The sequence below is a fragment of the Pituophis catenifer genome, unplaced genomic scaffold (assembly GCF_029215685.1).
Source record: "Pituophis catenifer annectens isolate HBS135680 unplaced genomic scaffold, rPitCat1.0.hap2 SCAF_1, whole genome shotgun sequence".
Classification (NCBI taxonomy): Eukaryota; Metazoa; Chordata; class Lepidosauria; order Squamata; family Colubridae; genus Pituophis; species Pituophis catenifer.
Window position 1 is genome coordinate 165,770,055 of NW_027256881.1, and position 16,121 is coordinate 165,786,175.

General features: G+C 47.0%; 1 protein-coding gene across 1 annotated transcript in view; it reads right to left on the minus strand.

Moving 5' to 3' along the window:
- AGAP1 (ArfGAP with GTPase domain, ankyrin repeat and PH domain 1) overlaps positions 1-16,121 on the minus strand; it is a 1,179,374-nt gene that overhangs the window by 158,017 nt on the left and 1,005,236 nt on the right. Inside the window, 1 exon segment of the mRNA XM_070933411.1 lies at positions 15,007-15,229. Coding sequence (XP_070789512.1) covers positions 15,007-15,229 — 223 coding nt within the window.

Here is a 16,121-nt window from a genome sequence, read left to right on the forward strand (position 1 = left end):
TAGAAGCGCTGATCAGGACAGGAAAATCCCCTGTCAATTTTTCAAAACCTGCTACGGTGTTGCAAAAGCCTGATGGAAGCCCGGAAAGTTTCTTAGAGCAGCTAATTCCCTTCCAAGACCGAGTGGCTGTGGCTGCCGGCGTCCCGGTATAGCCAGCTGACGCCATCGCTGGTTATTGGGGGTGAATCATTGGCCCCCACGGAGAGGGCCCGCAACTTGGGTGTCCTCCTGGATGCGCGGCTGTCTTTAGAAGGGCATATGACAGCCGTGGCCAGGGGGGCTTTTTGTCAGGTTCGCCTGATACGCCAGTTGCGCCCCTTTCTGGACCGGGACTCCCTACGCACGGTCACTCAAGCACTCGTCACTTCTCGTCTGGACTATTGTAACGCTCTCTACATGGGGCTCCCCTTGGGGTACACCCGGAGGCTCCAACTGGTGCAGAATGCGGCTGCGCGGGGGATTATGGGAGCGACGGGGCGCTCCCATGTGACTCCTCTCCTGCGCGAGCTGCATTGGCTTCCGGTGGACTTCCGGGTGCGCTTCAAGGTGTTGGTGATCACCTTTAAAGCGCTCCATGGCTTAGGGCCAGGGTACTTACGGGACCGCCTTCTGCCACCAATAGCCTCCCACCGTCCGGTTCGCTCCCACAGAGAGGGCCTCCTCAGGGTGCCGTCGGCCAGACAATGCCGGCTGACGACCCCCAGGAGGAGAGCCTTCTCTGTGGTGGCACCTACCCTATGGAACAATCTACCCCCAGAGATACGAGTGATCTCCGACCTTCGGATTTTTCGTCGGGCCCTAAAAACTCATTTTTTCCAGTTAGCCGGTCTGTCTTGATTTTAGGGTTAGTTTTTAAAATTTTAATATTGATTTTAATTGACAAGTTTTAAATTATGGGCCAAATTATAAATTATTTTAACTTTATTTTTAAACTGTGATGTTTTGTATAGATGTTTTTATCTTGGCTGTTCACCGCCCTGAGTCCGAAAGGAGAAGGGCGGTATAGAAATTTGAATAAATAAATAAATAAATAAATAAATAAATAAATAAATAAATAAATAATTGAGGCGTACGAGCAGTATGCCCAAATTGACATAAGACAATCACAAAATTTGGCTATGTTGAATGAAAAAAATTCATTGCCCAAAGTGCTGAAGATATTAGGTGGAAACTACAAAAACAGGAAGGAGCATTGGGAATGAATACCAGTCAGTTAGTGGAAATAGCAAGGAAAGTGTTTGTAAATAGAGACAAGGTAGAGAAGAAGGAGAGAGAGGGATGAATGCAAAGGAAGTGTTAAGGATATTATTGAGTTGCACCCAAAGTTGTGGTTTATAAAGCAGAGTATTGTTAGAGTTTTACGCACAGAAACGGTTTTGAGAGTAATTGTGAATAACATACAGACAAACTGGGTTTATAGTATTTTACTTTTAGGAAAAAGCAAATTAATAGTCCTTTAACAATCCAAGTCTTAGCCATATAAAGTGCAATATAAGATCAATCCAGGGATATAAAATCTTCTTACCAATTTGTAGAAAAATACAAGGAACAATCAGGAACAATATAAAAATAGTTCAATAAATATCAGAAAGCAGTAAATCAAAAAGAGTTACAGCATAGCAACAGGTAAAAATGGTGTAGTAGTCAACACTAACCATAATTTAGCTCTCCTTAAATACATTGGCTACAGAGCTCAGCCAATCAGGATGCAGAATGACTCAGCACAGTTCTTAAAGCTACATAATACATTCACATAATACAAACATACAATGTTGGCTTATATATTTCCTGACCAACCAATTAGGCAATAACTTCTGCGCATGCCCAAGATGGCGGATTTGAGCTGAGACGCTCCCGGGAGAAAGGGGTGATTCCTGGCATTTTGGGGACCGCGGGGGCAAATTCGATCATCCTGGCCCCCAGTCCTAGTGAAAGGGGCTTCCTCCCAGCATATAGAGGGATTTCTCGCCCTCCGGGACCCCAGGACTGAGGAGATACGGCCGTCAGAAGGTGCCGTGGGGTGGCGGCAGCAACAGCTGTTCAGCGGTGCTTCCCCCCCCACTATGGTCGGCGGCGGTCAGGACGGCGGCGGCAGCTTTGCAGCAGCAGCGGCGGCGAAATGGGGGTCTCCCCAGCTCTCCGGTCTCTCTGGGGTCTTTCTTAAGGCCTCTGGCGTTTCTGGAGCGTGGTGGGAGCCCTGGTGGAGACGGCGGCGGCTGCGGCACTGGTGCCTATGAGGCTTGGACTGCCTTGGACGCTGGTGGAGGCGAGGGGGCAGCAGCCGAATGTGGGGGAGGCAAACTGCCAACAGCCTGGACCTGTCAGGGGCTGGCTCTACGGACCCATTTCCTGGCCGAATCCGGAGGCCCCCCTGAATTGGGGCTGCAGACTGGGGATAAAAATGACTAAAGACCAGGGAGTGGGAGAGGCTGGAGGATGGCTGAGGGCTGGCCGTGGGCTGCCTCGGGCCATACCCTCCCCCCCTTTTTTGGCTTGTGTAGGCCTCATTATAGTCATTACCCCAGCTGCCTTTTGCCTCGTAAGCCACTTTTTCCATCTTTCTGGGTGTCATCAAACTCTGCCCCTGGTCTTACTATCTACTTTTGCCTTCTGGACTGGCTTATTCCATCTGCCCCGGACTATATTTATTTTATTTATTTATTTATTTTTCATATTTGTATACTGCCCTACTCCCGAAGGACTCAGGGCGGTGAACAGCCATAATAAATACAAATACATATAGAAGTTGACAAACGGACAGCTTGAAGTGGGTTCCCAGGGAGTCTGGGTTACTACTACCATCCCTATTAGAGGGGACAGTTTTTGAACTTCTCCATAGCACATTCCATCTGGCCTGACATCGTGAGAGGATGTCTGGGAGGAACATCCCCTAGATTTATCGGAATGGCATGGGACTCCTCCCACTGTCGTGAGAGGACAATGGAGTCCAGTTACCCACGTTTTTGTTGCTGCCTTTTGTCCTCAGGACCTTTAGACTTTATGGAACCCTGGCCAGATGCCATCTTCACCCTTTCCCATTCTGTGGATGTATTCAACCATTGAGCTTCTTGCGCTGCGAGACTCCCCCCTCTCGCAGGTCTGGCCCTCCACATTATCGAGGGCCTACCTCAATGACAGGCTTTGGAACCCAGAGAGGTGGCATGCCGCGAAGAGGGGGTTGAGGGGTTTTTTAAGTAAATTGGGTAAATTTTTAAGGGGTCCCGGGGGGGGAGGGAAAAATTGGAACTAGGGTTGTGGGTTTGGGGGAAGACCCACCAAGGGGAGGGTCAGGCCTGGCCACTATGCGCGGCGGAGGGGATGGGGAATCCGGAGGTGATGGGGGGGTTGAGCTTGTCCAGATTGTGTTTCTATCATCGGTACTGTGAGTGGGAGGGGTAGATATGGCGGGAGCAGGGGGCCATATCATGTTAAGGAGCGCGCACCCACTGTCTCCGAGTGGTAGCGTGCTCCGGCCCCCAAGGCTCCACTCGTTCTCCAGGTTGTACAGACCCTCGGGGCCCGGGCCTTCGACTGATGTTGTGCAATGCCAGGTCCATAATAAATAAAGCCCCCCTCATTTGTGATCTGGTTCAGGAGGGGGGAGCGGACCTGGCGGGTATTACGGAGACCTGGTTGGGCCCGGAGGGAGGGGTCCCTCTGGTAGAAATGTGCCCACCAGGCTTCCTGGCATTCCATCAGCCGAGGTCACAGGGGAGGGGTGGGGGAGTAGCGGTTATTATTAGAGAAGGCCTTAGGCTGAGGGAGGCCACTGTTCCTCAGACGGCCGGTTGTGAGACCCTCCTTGTGAAGTGGGGTCATGGGGTTCAGAGGGGTTTGCTGATCACGTACCTGGCTCCCTGCCACGTGGCAGCAGCCCTGCCCGAGCTGCTCAACGTTATAGCCGCAGTGGCGGTTGATACCCCCAGACTTATGGTCATGGGGGATTTCAACCTGCTGTCCGTGGGTGAGACGTCTGAGGTGGCTCGGGAGTTCATGGCTTCCATGACGGCTATGGATCTGACCCAACTAATTCATGGCCCTACGCACATGGGGGGAAACACACTGGACCTGATTTTTGTCTCTGGACAGTGGCTGAGTGATCTCGAGATAGGGGACATAGTCATCGAGCCCTTGTCATGGTCGGATCACTCTCTCCTTCGCCTTGACCTTCGAACCACTGCACCCCGCCGCAGGGAGGCGGAACTGATGAGATGGTACCGCCCCAGGCGCCTGATGAAACCTGATAGGTTCCAGATGGAGCTTGGGCCAATTCCTGAGGTTCTGGCTCACGCCTCGACTGGAGACCTAGTGGCCGCCTGGGATAGGGCGGCCGCTGGAGCTCTGGATCGAGTCGTGCCTTTGCGGGCTCTGACCCGGCGCCGATCTCACCTGGCTCCTTGGTTTACTGAGGAGCTGAGGGAGATGAAGCACCGGAAAAGACGCCTAGAGAGTAGTTGGAGGGCCAGTCGTACTGAATCTGACCGGACACTGGTAAGATCTCATATTAAGAATTACCTAGTGGCAATAAAAGCAGCAAAATGCACTTATCTTGCTGCTCTTATTGCGTCATCAGATAACTGCCCGGCCGCCCTGTTTAGGGTGACCCACTCCCTGCTCCACCAGGAAGCGAGGGAGGACCCCTTGGAGGGAAGAGCCGAGGATTTTGTTCAGTATCTGTATGACAAAATCACTCAGATTCGGGAAGATCTGGACTCCGACTGGGTAGATCCAGCAGGGATGACGGGGGCAGGTCCTGAGAATGTTATCTGGGATGAGTTTGATTCTGTGACCCCTGAGGACGTGGACAGGATTCTGGGTAGACTGAATGCGACCACATATTTGTTGGACCCGTGCCCCTCCTGGTTAGTGCTGGCTTCCCGGGAGGTGACGCGAGGCTAGCTCCAGGGGATTATAAATGCTTCATTGGGCGAGGGTGTCTTTCCCGCCGCCTTGAAAGAGGCGGTGGTGAGACCTCTCCTCAAGAAGCCTTCCCTGGACCCGGCAACATTGGCTAACTATTGTCCAGTCTCCAACCTTCGCTTTGTGGTGAAGGTTGTTGAGAGTGTGGTTGCATGACAGCTTCCCCAGTACCTGGATGAAACGACGTATCTAGATCTGTTCCAGTCGGGTTTCAGGCCTGGGTACAGCACGGAAACGGCATTGGTCGCGTTGGTGGATGATCTCTGGAGGGCTCGGGACAGAGGTTGTTCCTCTGTCCTGGTCCTATTAGATCTCTCAGCGGCTTTTGATACCATCAACCATCAACCATGGTATCATGTTGGAAGAGTTGGGGGTGGGAGGCACCGTATTACGGTGGTTCTCCTCCTTTCTCTCCGACCGGTCGCAGTCTGTGTTGACAGGGGGGCAGAGGTTGACCCCGAGGCCCCTTATATGTGGGGTGCCACAAGGATCGGTCCTCTTGCCCCTTCTGTTCAACATTTATGTGAAGCCGCTGGGCGAGATCATCCGTGGTTTCAGGGTGGAGTACCATCAGTATGCTGACGACACCCAGCTGTACATCTCCACCCCAGACCACCCCAATGATGCCCTTGAAGTGATGTCCCGGTGCCTGGAGGCCGTACGGATCTGGATGGGGAGAAACAGGCTCAGGCTCAACCCATCCAAGACCGAGTGGCTGTGGTTTCCGACGTCCCGATATAGTCAGCTGGTGCCATTGCTGACTATTGGGGGCGAAGCATTGGCCCCCACGGAGAGGGTTCGCAACTTGGGTGTCCTCCTGGATTCACGGCTGTCTTTAGAAGAGCACTTGACGGCCGTGACCGGGAGGATTTTTCATCAGGTCCGCCTGATTCGCCAGTTGCGTCCCTTTCTGGATCGGGACTCGTTAAATACGGTCACTCATGCCCTCGTCACCTCCCGTCTGGACTATTGTAACGCTCTCTACATGGGGCTCCCCTTGAGGAGCACTTGGAGGCTCCAACTGGCGCAGAGTGCGGCCGCGCGGGTGGTGATGGGAGCGACGTGGCGCTCCCATGTGACGCCTCTCCTGCGCGAGCTGCACTGGCTCCCAGTGGTCTTCCGAGTGCGCTTCAAGGTTTTGGTTATCACCTTCAGAGCGCTCCATGGCTTAGGACCTGGCTATTTACGGGACCGCCTGCTGCCACCAATAGCCTCCCACCGACCAGTATGCTCCCAGAGAGAGGGGCTCCTCCAGGTGCCGTCGGCCAAACAATGTCGACTGGTGGCCCCCAGGGGGAGAGCCTTCTCTGTGGGGGCACCTACGATCTGGAACGAGCTCCCCCCGGAGATACGGAGGATTCTGGATCTGCGTACCTTCCGTCGCGCGCTTAAGACGTTCTTATTCCATCAAGCTGGCCTGACCTAAACTTTTCCTCTTTTTAAATGGAATTTTAAATTTGGTTTTAATTTATTGGGGTTTTAAAATGGTTCAGCCAAATTTATTTAATTAGTTTTATCTCTATTTTAAATTTTGTATCTATATGTTTTATTTTATGGCTGTTCACCGCCCTGAGTCCTTCGGGAGTAGGGCGGTATACAAATTTAGTAAAATGAAATGAAAATGAAATGAAAATGAAATAACCATTTCCTAACATACTCCCCTTTGGACAGGACAATATATAATGGTTCACAATCTTAACCCAGACTGGAAACAAGCCAGGCTCCCAAAGCCCCTGGGGAGTTCCAGAGAACAGCCGAGGGAGGAATTTTACTGGGCCATCCTTCCTGACGAGGAGCCATCATGCAGGCCAAAGGAGAGGGGAGGAGCAGTGGATCCCTTTGAAGTGAGGAGAAGCAGACAGGAACACAGCCCTCCTTCTCCACCCATGTTGTGGCCCATCAGCGGCCTGTGCAGTTAGTAGCTGATTCCGACAGTGAGGAGGCTGGTGTGGTGCTGCACCAGCAGCCTGTGCAGTTGGCACTTGAGTCAGACAATGAGGAGGCTAGAGAAGATGTGGTGCCAGAGGCGGGGATTCAGCCAGGGCCTTCAGAACCTCCAGAAGCTCCCATAAGTGAAGAAGAAGAAGCTCCTCAGGAGGAGATCTCCTCAAGAGTAAGGCTTGGTGCTTGGGGCTAATTGGCCACTCCCCTAGCCTATTTAAGGAAGGACGATGATTGATGCAATTTGCAGGAAACAACTTCGTTCAAATTCCTTTGCGTCTTGATTTCAGAAAACGTGTGATTTGGCTCTTGTTTCTCTCTTATCAGTTTTCCTGCAAATTGCTTCTGGGCATTCTGCCAACCACAGTAAGGTTATGGTTATCTGAAATACTGTGCCTCAGAACTGAGTTTTTATTCTTTGAATTCTTGGCGGCTGTTAATGAAGTTAAATTAACAGTCCTTGTTTAGAAAAGACTGATTTATTGTACTTGTGTTCAAACAACTACTAAGAAAGCTCATTAGTAGTCTTTAATTAGTAAATTAAGGTTTGTATGGACTTTGCGTGTGCTGCGTTCTTTGGGGTCCATAGCTAGGGCAGAACAACCCATCAAAAGGCAGCTGCAACCAGTGTCTTTTCCATGCAGCAGGCAGGCTGCCCAGGGCAGACAAATCCCCCTCTCCCTCCAAATTAGAGCTGAGGAAGAGGCCAGCTACAGCAAACACAAGCATACAGAGGCCAACAGGGGTACAGAGGAACAGTGCTGAATGAACTGCCCTAGTTCAGAGGAAAGTTTGATGGGGACTCAGACCAGCTAGCTCTATTCCTTGACTCAGGTGAGATCCACCTAGAATGTTATGGACACCTCTACCCATCCCCCAGAGCCATAGTGAATACCATTGCAGAGGGGCTAGAGGGGGAAGCAAGGAAATGGCTAGCAGCCCTCCACAAGAGGAGAGCCCCCCAACTGCAAGATGCAGATGACTTCCTATGACTGCTAGAGGCCAGATTTGAGGAGGCAGATGAAGACCCATATGCAGAAGATGAGCTATCTAAAGCAGAGGGACTGTCCCATTAAAGAGCACATCTGTGAATTTAGGAGAGTCATTGGGAGGCTACCTCCTTTACCAGAGCAGTTGCTAGTGCACTTTTTCAGAAAACAAGCCTGGATAAGCAGATTGCCCAGGTAACTGCTTACTGGAACATCCCAAACCAGCTCTCTGAGTGGTTCCAAGTAGCAATAAAAGTCGACAGTGGATTGTGTGCCAACAACATGAGAAAGCAACCAGACACGAAAGAGAGAGGGCAACCCAACCTGAAACTGCCCAGCCAATGGGGAACCACAGCACCATGGCAGACCCCAAAACCAGTCCTCCCTCGAAGTCTGCTGAAGTGCTAGAGATGTGGGGAGAAGGGCCACATGGCATCTGCATGCACGACCCCAGCCCTGAGGCCTAGGCCAGAGCCACCACCCAGGGCACAACTGGAATGAGGCCCAAAATGGGCCACCAACACATCCCAGAGGTCCCTCCAGGCTGAAGAGGTCCCTCCCCACCCAGCTGAAGGGGGAGGGAACCCCAGGCAACCATGACCAGTTGCCAGAATCCTATGACAGTGAGGACAAGGGCGAAAATGACCCAATGGTGAGGGGACCAGTCCACCCTTTCATTTTCCCAATATGCCTCACAGCCCCAAAAATGGGAACCCAGGGGGCTTTTCAAGCCCTGATAGACTCAGGCTGCACTAGATGCTTGATCAACCTAACCACAGTCCTGAAACTGGGGATCAGAGCAAAAAGATTGATCCACCCAATCCCGTTCGAACAGGTCGATGGATCCCTAATGGGGGGAGCCTATGCCACTCACCTGACCGAACCAGTGAGGCTAGAGCTAGCGGATCACTGGGAAATAATTTGATTCGTAATAGCCCTCAAAATGACAGATCCAGTCATACTGGGACTCTCCTGGCTAGACAAGTGGGGACCAAGCATCTGGTGGCAAGCGGGTACCTGCAGACTGAGAATAGCACCTCTCCCACACTAGCAAGCAGAAACACCACCCATGCAGGGAACCCTCCAAAAGAGCACACCGGAACAACTGGCAGCCACAGCCGACAAAACCCCAGAGACCAAACAGATCCCGAGGGAATATCAGGACCTTGCAGAAGTATTCAACGAGGCCGAGTGCAACGTCCTGCCTCCCCACCACAAGGCAGATTGCGCCATTGAAATCATCCCCAGGGCAAAACTACCCAAGCCCAAACTGTATGCCATGACACCCCGGGAAATGCAAGAAATGCAAAATTACATAGACAAAAATCTAGAAAGGGGGTTCATCGAGCCAGCCAAACCACGGGTCATGGCGCCAGTCCTCTTCAAAGAAAAAAAAGATGGAACTATGTGATTGTGTGTGGACTTTTGAGAAATCAATGCCGTGTGTACAAGAACCTATACCTCCTCCCCCTCATGAGGACACTGAGACCATGGATGACCACATACCCCTTGTCCACCAGGTACTGGAAAAATTCTGGCAGCCAACCTGTATGTCAAGCTGTCAAAATGCGAATTCCACCATGTACGGCTAGACTACCTGGGTTATCGAGTGTCTAATGAGGGAATAGAGATGGATCCATCCAAAGTGCAAGCGTCCTAGGCTGGCAACCCCCTCACACCCATAGACAACTACAAAGCTTCCTAGGTTTCACGAACTTCTACAGGCAATTCATCCCCTCCTTTGCGAAGATTGCCAAACCTATGACAGACCTCCTAAAGACAGGGAGCCCAGGAACAAAACCCCGCCCAGGACAACCTCTACAGTGGGACCTAACCTGCCAAGAGGCATTTGAAACACTAAAATAAATGTTTGTGAAGGAACCGGTGTTGAAGCATCCTGACCCTGAATGACCCTTCATCATCCAAACAGACGCCAGCGACGTAGCAATTGGAGCAGTGCTACTCCAAAGAAATAGTCAAGGAAATCTACAACCCTGCGCCTACACCTCCCACAAGCTCACGGACACAGAGAGATGATGGGCAGCATGGGAAAAGGAGGCATTCGCGGTGAGATAGGCACTGTTAACCTGGCGACACCTGCTGGAAGGGGGCCAGAAACCGTTCGAAGTCTGGACTGACCACAAAAACCTGGAGGCCCTCAGGACCCCACAAAAACTATTGCCCAAACAAGTCCGTTGGGCTCAATACTTCAACTGTTTCGACTTCATGCTAAAGCACATTCCAGGGGGAAGGAACTTTCTAGTGGATGCTCTCTCCCACATGCCCCAGTACAAATGCAAGCGGGAGCAGGTTGTGGACGCCATCATTCCCCCTAGCCAAATAGCAGCCCAAGTAACCACCAGACGACAACACCATAACCGGCATGACCAACCAACAAGCGATCTAACAGCAAAACTCACACTGAACTGCTGGCAGACCCCTGGTTCCGAGACAATCAACACATCCTGACAAAAAGGGATGACCTCGCATAGAAGGGGATAAAGCTCTATGTCCCAGAATCCCTACGCACCCTGATCCTCCAGAGGAGCCACGGCATTAAACCGGCAGGCCACTTCGGATTCCTAAAGACTTTACACTTAGCACAGAGGCAGTTCTGGTGGCCCAGCATAAAGAAAGACATGGACAGTTATGTGAAAAATTGCACCATCTGCACCACAATGAAGAAATGACCAGGAAAACCCACCAGACTGCTACAATCAGTAGCAAAGCCAACAAGACCATGGAAGGAGATTGCAAAAAGTGTTGCCAAAAAGTGGGGGAAACACGGTGATCTGGACTGTAATAGATTTATTTTCCAAACAGGTGCATTTCATACCCTGCAGCAGACTACCCTCAGCCCACCAGTTGGCCAAACTGTTCCTGAAACATATCTACCGCCTGCATGGAGTACCAAGAAGAATTATCTCAGACAGAGGGGTCCAGTTCATAGCTAAGTTCTGGAGGGAGTTCCTACAATCCATTGGGTCATCCCAGGGCCTTAGCTTGGCCTTTCATCTGAGCACCAATGGGGGGGGGGCAGAGAGACTGAATGCCATGGTAGAGCAGTACCTGAGGTGCTACGTGAACTATTAGCAGTCCAAGGGTGGACCTCCTGTCTTTCGCTGAGGTCGCGTATAATAATGCTGTTCACAGTAGCACAGGGCTAACCCCATTCAAGGTAGTGAGTGGCATGGACTTTGTTCCAATGCCTGAGTACCCAAGGGAGCCCCCCTCCTCAGTCAGCTTGACCGATTGGATGGTGACGTTGAAAGCAACCTGGGAGAATGTCAAGAAAGCACTAGCTAAAGTGGCACAAACCTATAAGAAACAGGCAGACAAACACTGAGCTCCCCAACGACCATTTCAATTGGGGGAGAAAGTTTACCTCTCCACAAAATATTTGAGGTTAAAACTCCCTAGCAAGAAACTGGGGCCAAAGTTTATGGGACCATTCCCCATAGTAAAGATAATCAACCTGGTCATGGTGCAATTGGAATTGCCCCGACTGCTAGGGAAGATACCCAGTATTCCATAGTAGCCTTTTAAAACCAAGAGCCTTGGTAGTACAGTGATCTAAGGCACCCTGTTATTAAGCTGGTTATTAAGACCAGCTGCCTGCAATTACTGCAGGTTCGAATCTCGCCAAGGTTCAAGGTTGACTCAGCCTTCCATCCTTTCTAAGGTAGGTAAATTGAGGACCCAGTTGTGGGGGCAATAAGCTGACTTTGTATAAATATACAAAAGGATGAAGGCTATTGCTGAGCACATTGTAAGCCGCCCTGAGTCTCCGGAGAAGGGCAGCATATAAATCAAATTAAAAAAAAAAAAACCGTGAGCACATCGACCCTCAGGCCACTACCCCGTGAGCCCCCAGACCCCGTGGTCATAGCGGGCCAGACCCATTATGAGGTGTAGTGAATCCTCAATTTGAGGTGGCACAAGAGACAACTCCAATATTTAATCAAGTGGAAGGGTTACCCCTTATCAGAGGCATCTTGGGTAGAGTCGAAACATCCAGACTGATTGCCTTATAGCCAAATTTCACACAGAAAATCCAAACAAGCCAGGTGGGGGGTTGCATCACTAAACTCTACATCTATACTCAAATTGTTTTGCTTTGTGCAGGACACCGTCAGGAAGTGAGGGGAGCCTAATGTCAACTTGCAAAGCTTTCAAGTTGCCATGAGCAAGAGGGAGGGAGAACTGAAGGAGCTGATTGATTTCCCTAACTGACACTACATTCCACAGATGTTATGGTTATCACAATCATTAGGAGAGTTTTGGGTTTCACAGCCAGCCAAAGTGGTTAATTGGAGAATGTGATTTATGACACAGCCAGGGAGGAGGGGAGAGACAGGGTCATAGGGGAACATAAATCTACGTGGGATTAGTTCTAACTGCATCCGAATATTGCTGAAATGGTGCTCCTAATAAATGACTATATTACTTTTGAAGTTTGGCTCATGGCTCATGAATTAATTAGGGCATCTTTCTGAAACTTCACAGCATACATGAGGGGAGTTGCCAGCAAAGATGAAATTGCCTGGAAGAAGAATATAAAAGATTGGAGGAGAAATTACAAGATGAGCCTCAAAAGAGAAATATTAAGCAACAAATGGGCTTAGTTAAACATAAACTGAATCTACTTGAGAAAAAGGACTTGACACAACAGTTAAAAAGGACTAACAATTTTTTTTTTGAGAATGCCAACAAACCGGGGAGATGGTTAGCATATAAACTGAAAAAACAGACAAAAAAGAGATGGATTAACAAACTACAAGATAAAGAGGGGAATATATGCTACCAAAATGAGGAGAAGAAAAACACAGTCCAGGAGTTTTATGAGAAATTATATAAAGAACCTGACTGCTATACAGAAGGGAAAATATTACAATGTTTTGAGAAAGCAGAACTACCCAAAATACTGGAAGAAATCAAAAATATGTTAAATGAAGAAATAAGGATGTTGGAATTATTAGAGGCGATCCAAAAACAAAACAAAACAAAAAAATAATAAGACACCAAGCCCTGACGGTCTACCAATAGAATTATATAAAGAAATGCAAGATAGCCTAGGACAAGTCTTACTTGAAGTATATAACGCAGTGTTAGAAGAGGTGAAAATACCATCATTGTGGGTGGAAGCAAACATTGCACTGATATCAAAGGAGAACTCTGATAGGTTGTTAATTAAAAACTATAGACCTATATCTCTTCTAAATCCAGACTATAAAATATTCACATCAACAATAGCTAATTGTCCAAAAAAGTTTTTAAATGAGTTTATTCACATCGACCAGAATGGTTTCTTACGAAAAAGACAAATGAAAAATAATATAAGAATAATACTAGATGTTTTAGAATATTATTTATTTATTTATTTATATTTAAATTTATATACCGCCCTTCTCCCGAAGGACTCAGGGCGGTGAACAGCCAAAAGTAAAAAACATAAAATACAAAGTTTAAAAACAATTTAAAAATATATTAAACAATTTGGCCCAACAATTAAAATACCCCATTTAAAATTAAAATTAAAATTAAACAATTGGAGAGTTAGGCCAGCCCGGCTTGTTGAAATAAAAAAGTTTTGAGGGCCCGGTGGAAAGTACGTAAATCCAGAATCATCCGTATCTCCAGGGGGAGCTCGTTCCAGAGGGCAGGTGCTCCCACAGAGAAAGCTCTCCCCCTGGGGGCCACCAGTCAACATTGTTTGGCCGACGGCACCCCGAGGTAAAGAAAATTTATAAATTCTTATTGGATTATAAAATGGAAGAAGAGCAGGTCAAGGAAACGATGGTGGCATGGGCAATAAATTTTGGGTACAATATACAACTAGAAAAATGGCAAGAATTATGGGTGGGGGTGGGGATAGGAAAATAACATTGGCAATACCGTATAAAGAACATTTATACAAAATGTTCTACAAGTGGCATCTTCTGCCAGCTGAGATTGGCAAAAATGTTTAGAAATTTATCACCAAAATGTTGGAAATGCAATCATGAATCAGGCACATACTACCATATGTGGTGGTCATTTAAAAAAGCAAAGGAGTATTGGTGGAAAATTAATTTATTAATTTATTAATTTAATTTAAGTAATTTATATTACTTAAATTAATTAATTTAAGTAATTGGAGAAGAAATAGAATATAAACCAGAATTATTCCTATTGGGAATTATAAATGGGAAATATAGTAAAGGGGTAATTTACTTAATAATACATATTATAACAGCAGCAAGAATGGTTTTTGCCCAAAATTGGAAAAAATAAGGAAATCCCTCTAGAAGATGAAGTGATCAAAAATTTTTTGACATGTGCAGAAATGGACAAATTAACGTTGGAATTGAAAAATAAAGGTGAGTCGGATTATTATAAAATATGAAACAAATTTTATCAATGGTTGGAACGGAAAGGAGGGATGAAAAATATGAACTGACTAGAACTTATAGAATGGAGAACTAAGGCTTTGTATGTAATTACAATCGAATGAAAGAGGATAAGACAAATGTATAAGTAATATAGGTAGAAAAATTATGTCTTTATATATGTAAATACTGAATAAACCAAATATAAGTAACAAGGTATATATGATACTGATTGTTTATTTTAGTAGGTATGGCAAAGATAATGCCAGGACGGTTACACTGTGTCCAGTGTTTTAATATGTGTTTAATAAAAAATTTTTAAAAAAATAAAGGTGAAAAAAGATGAACAACATTTTTACAGAACTATAGATACGTTGAGGCTTGGCATTACAAGGAGTGGCTGGGAGGGGAGGGGCCGGGTGAGGTGCCCCTTGACATGAGTGATGGTGAGTTGGCCACACCCACCCAGTCACATGACCACCCAGTCACACCAACCCAGTCACATGACCACTTAGCATGCCCACCAAGCCATGCCCACCAGCCACACCCACAGAACCGGTAGTAAAAAAAAAATTGAATCCAACCATTGCTTAGGAGGTGATAAAATTCAATGTAATCAAGCAGTTTTAAGCACAGCAAGAGATTACTCTAGGTTTAGATACAAAATTCATGGCTGAAATATCTATAGAACTTGCTGTTCAGATATCTCTTAAAGATGAACTTATTCTAAGATCATGTATTGCTTTTTGAAATAAGATGTTAAAAATGTTTTTACAAAAGGAGCCTACCTTGTGGAGTTTGGAACAGGTTTTGCACGGCCTTGGGTATTTTCTTCCCATATGCTATTTGCTAATTTATTTCCAATGGAGGACATTATTTTGATGAGTTCAACAGGCCAATCATCCAAGTCAAGTGAATGGACACGTGATAAATGTGTACCAAGATTTCGGTGTATCCCTGAGCATTCAATACAAATGAGTGCTCCTAAATTTAAACTTGCCCAGTCAGAATCTATTGGTAAAGAAAACAATATAAACATTTTTGTACTAATAATCTGGACTAACTTTTATGTCCTCTTCATGGAAGTGGCAACCTATTTTTTTGTTTACAATATACAGTGTAGTAAAGAATAAATGAAACAGGATTAAAGGATATAAGACCCAAAAGACATAATACTTATTATCCTACTCCTCTTATGTTCTCTGAGTGACAGAATGAAAATGTTCTGACATGAAAGAAAATATATATCTTTTTTGTTGTTTTGAAAATGACAAAATAGGATGCTTAGAAGGTAAAGGTAAAGGTTTCCCCGTCCAGCCATGTCTGACTCTAGGGGGTGGTGCTCATCCCTGTTTCCTAATCGAGGGATCCAGCATTGTCCTAAGATGCTTCCATGGTCATGTGGCCAATATGCTGAAGCATGCAGAACACTGTTTTATCTACTTGCATTTGCATGCTTTCAAAATGCTTAGTTTGGCAGGAGCTAGGACAGGAATGGGAGCTCAACCTTTTGCATGGTGCTTGGGTCTCAAACTGCCAACCTTACAGTTGACAAGCCCAGCATCTTAATCACTATGCCATCATACCCCCTACATGATGGCTAGAAAACTAAAGACAAAAAATGGCAAGCAAAGAGGAGAGCAATATTGGTTAAATTTATAAAGGAGAAAAAGAATCCAACTTAACTGAATCAAACATATTACAAGCTATATTTCTAACACCCATCATTTTGTGTATTCAAATTGATCAGTTTAAAATGGCTGTATTCAGACAACATGTTAAGCTTGATTTAATATTAGCTTGGTTAGGTGTACTTTGGAGGGTAGGGGGTGACATAACATGCTGCACAAACTATCTGATTTAGTTAGCTTGTGATTTAATGTTTTCTGCAAAGCAATTTAAA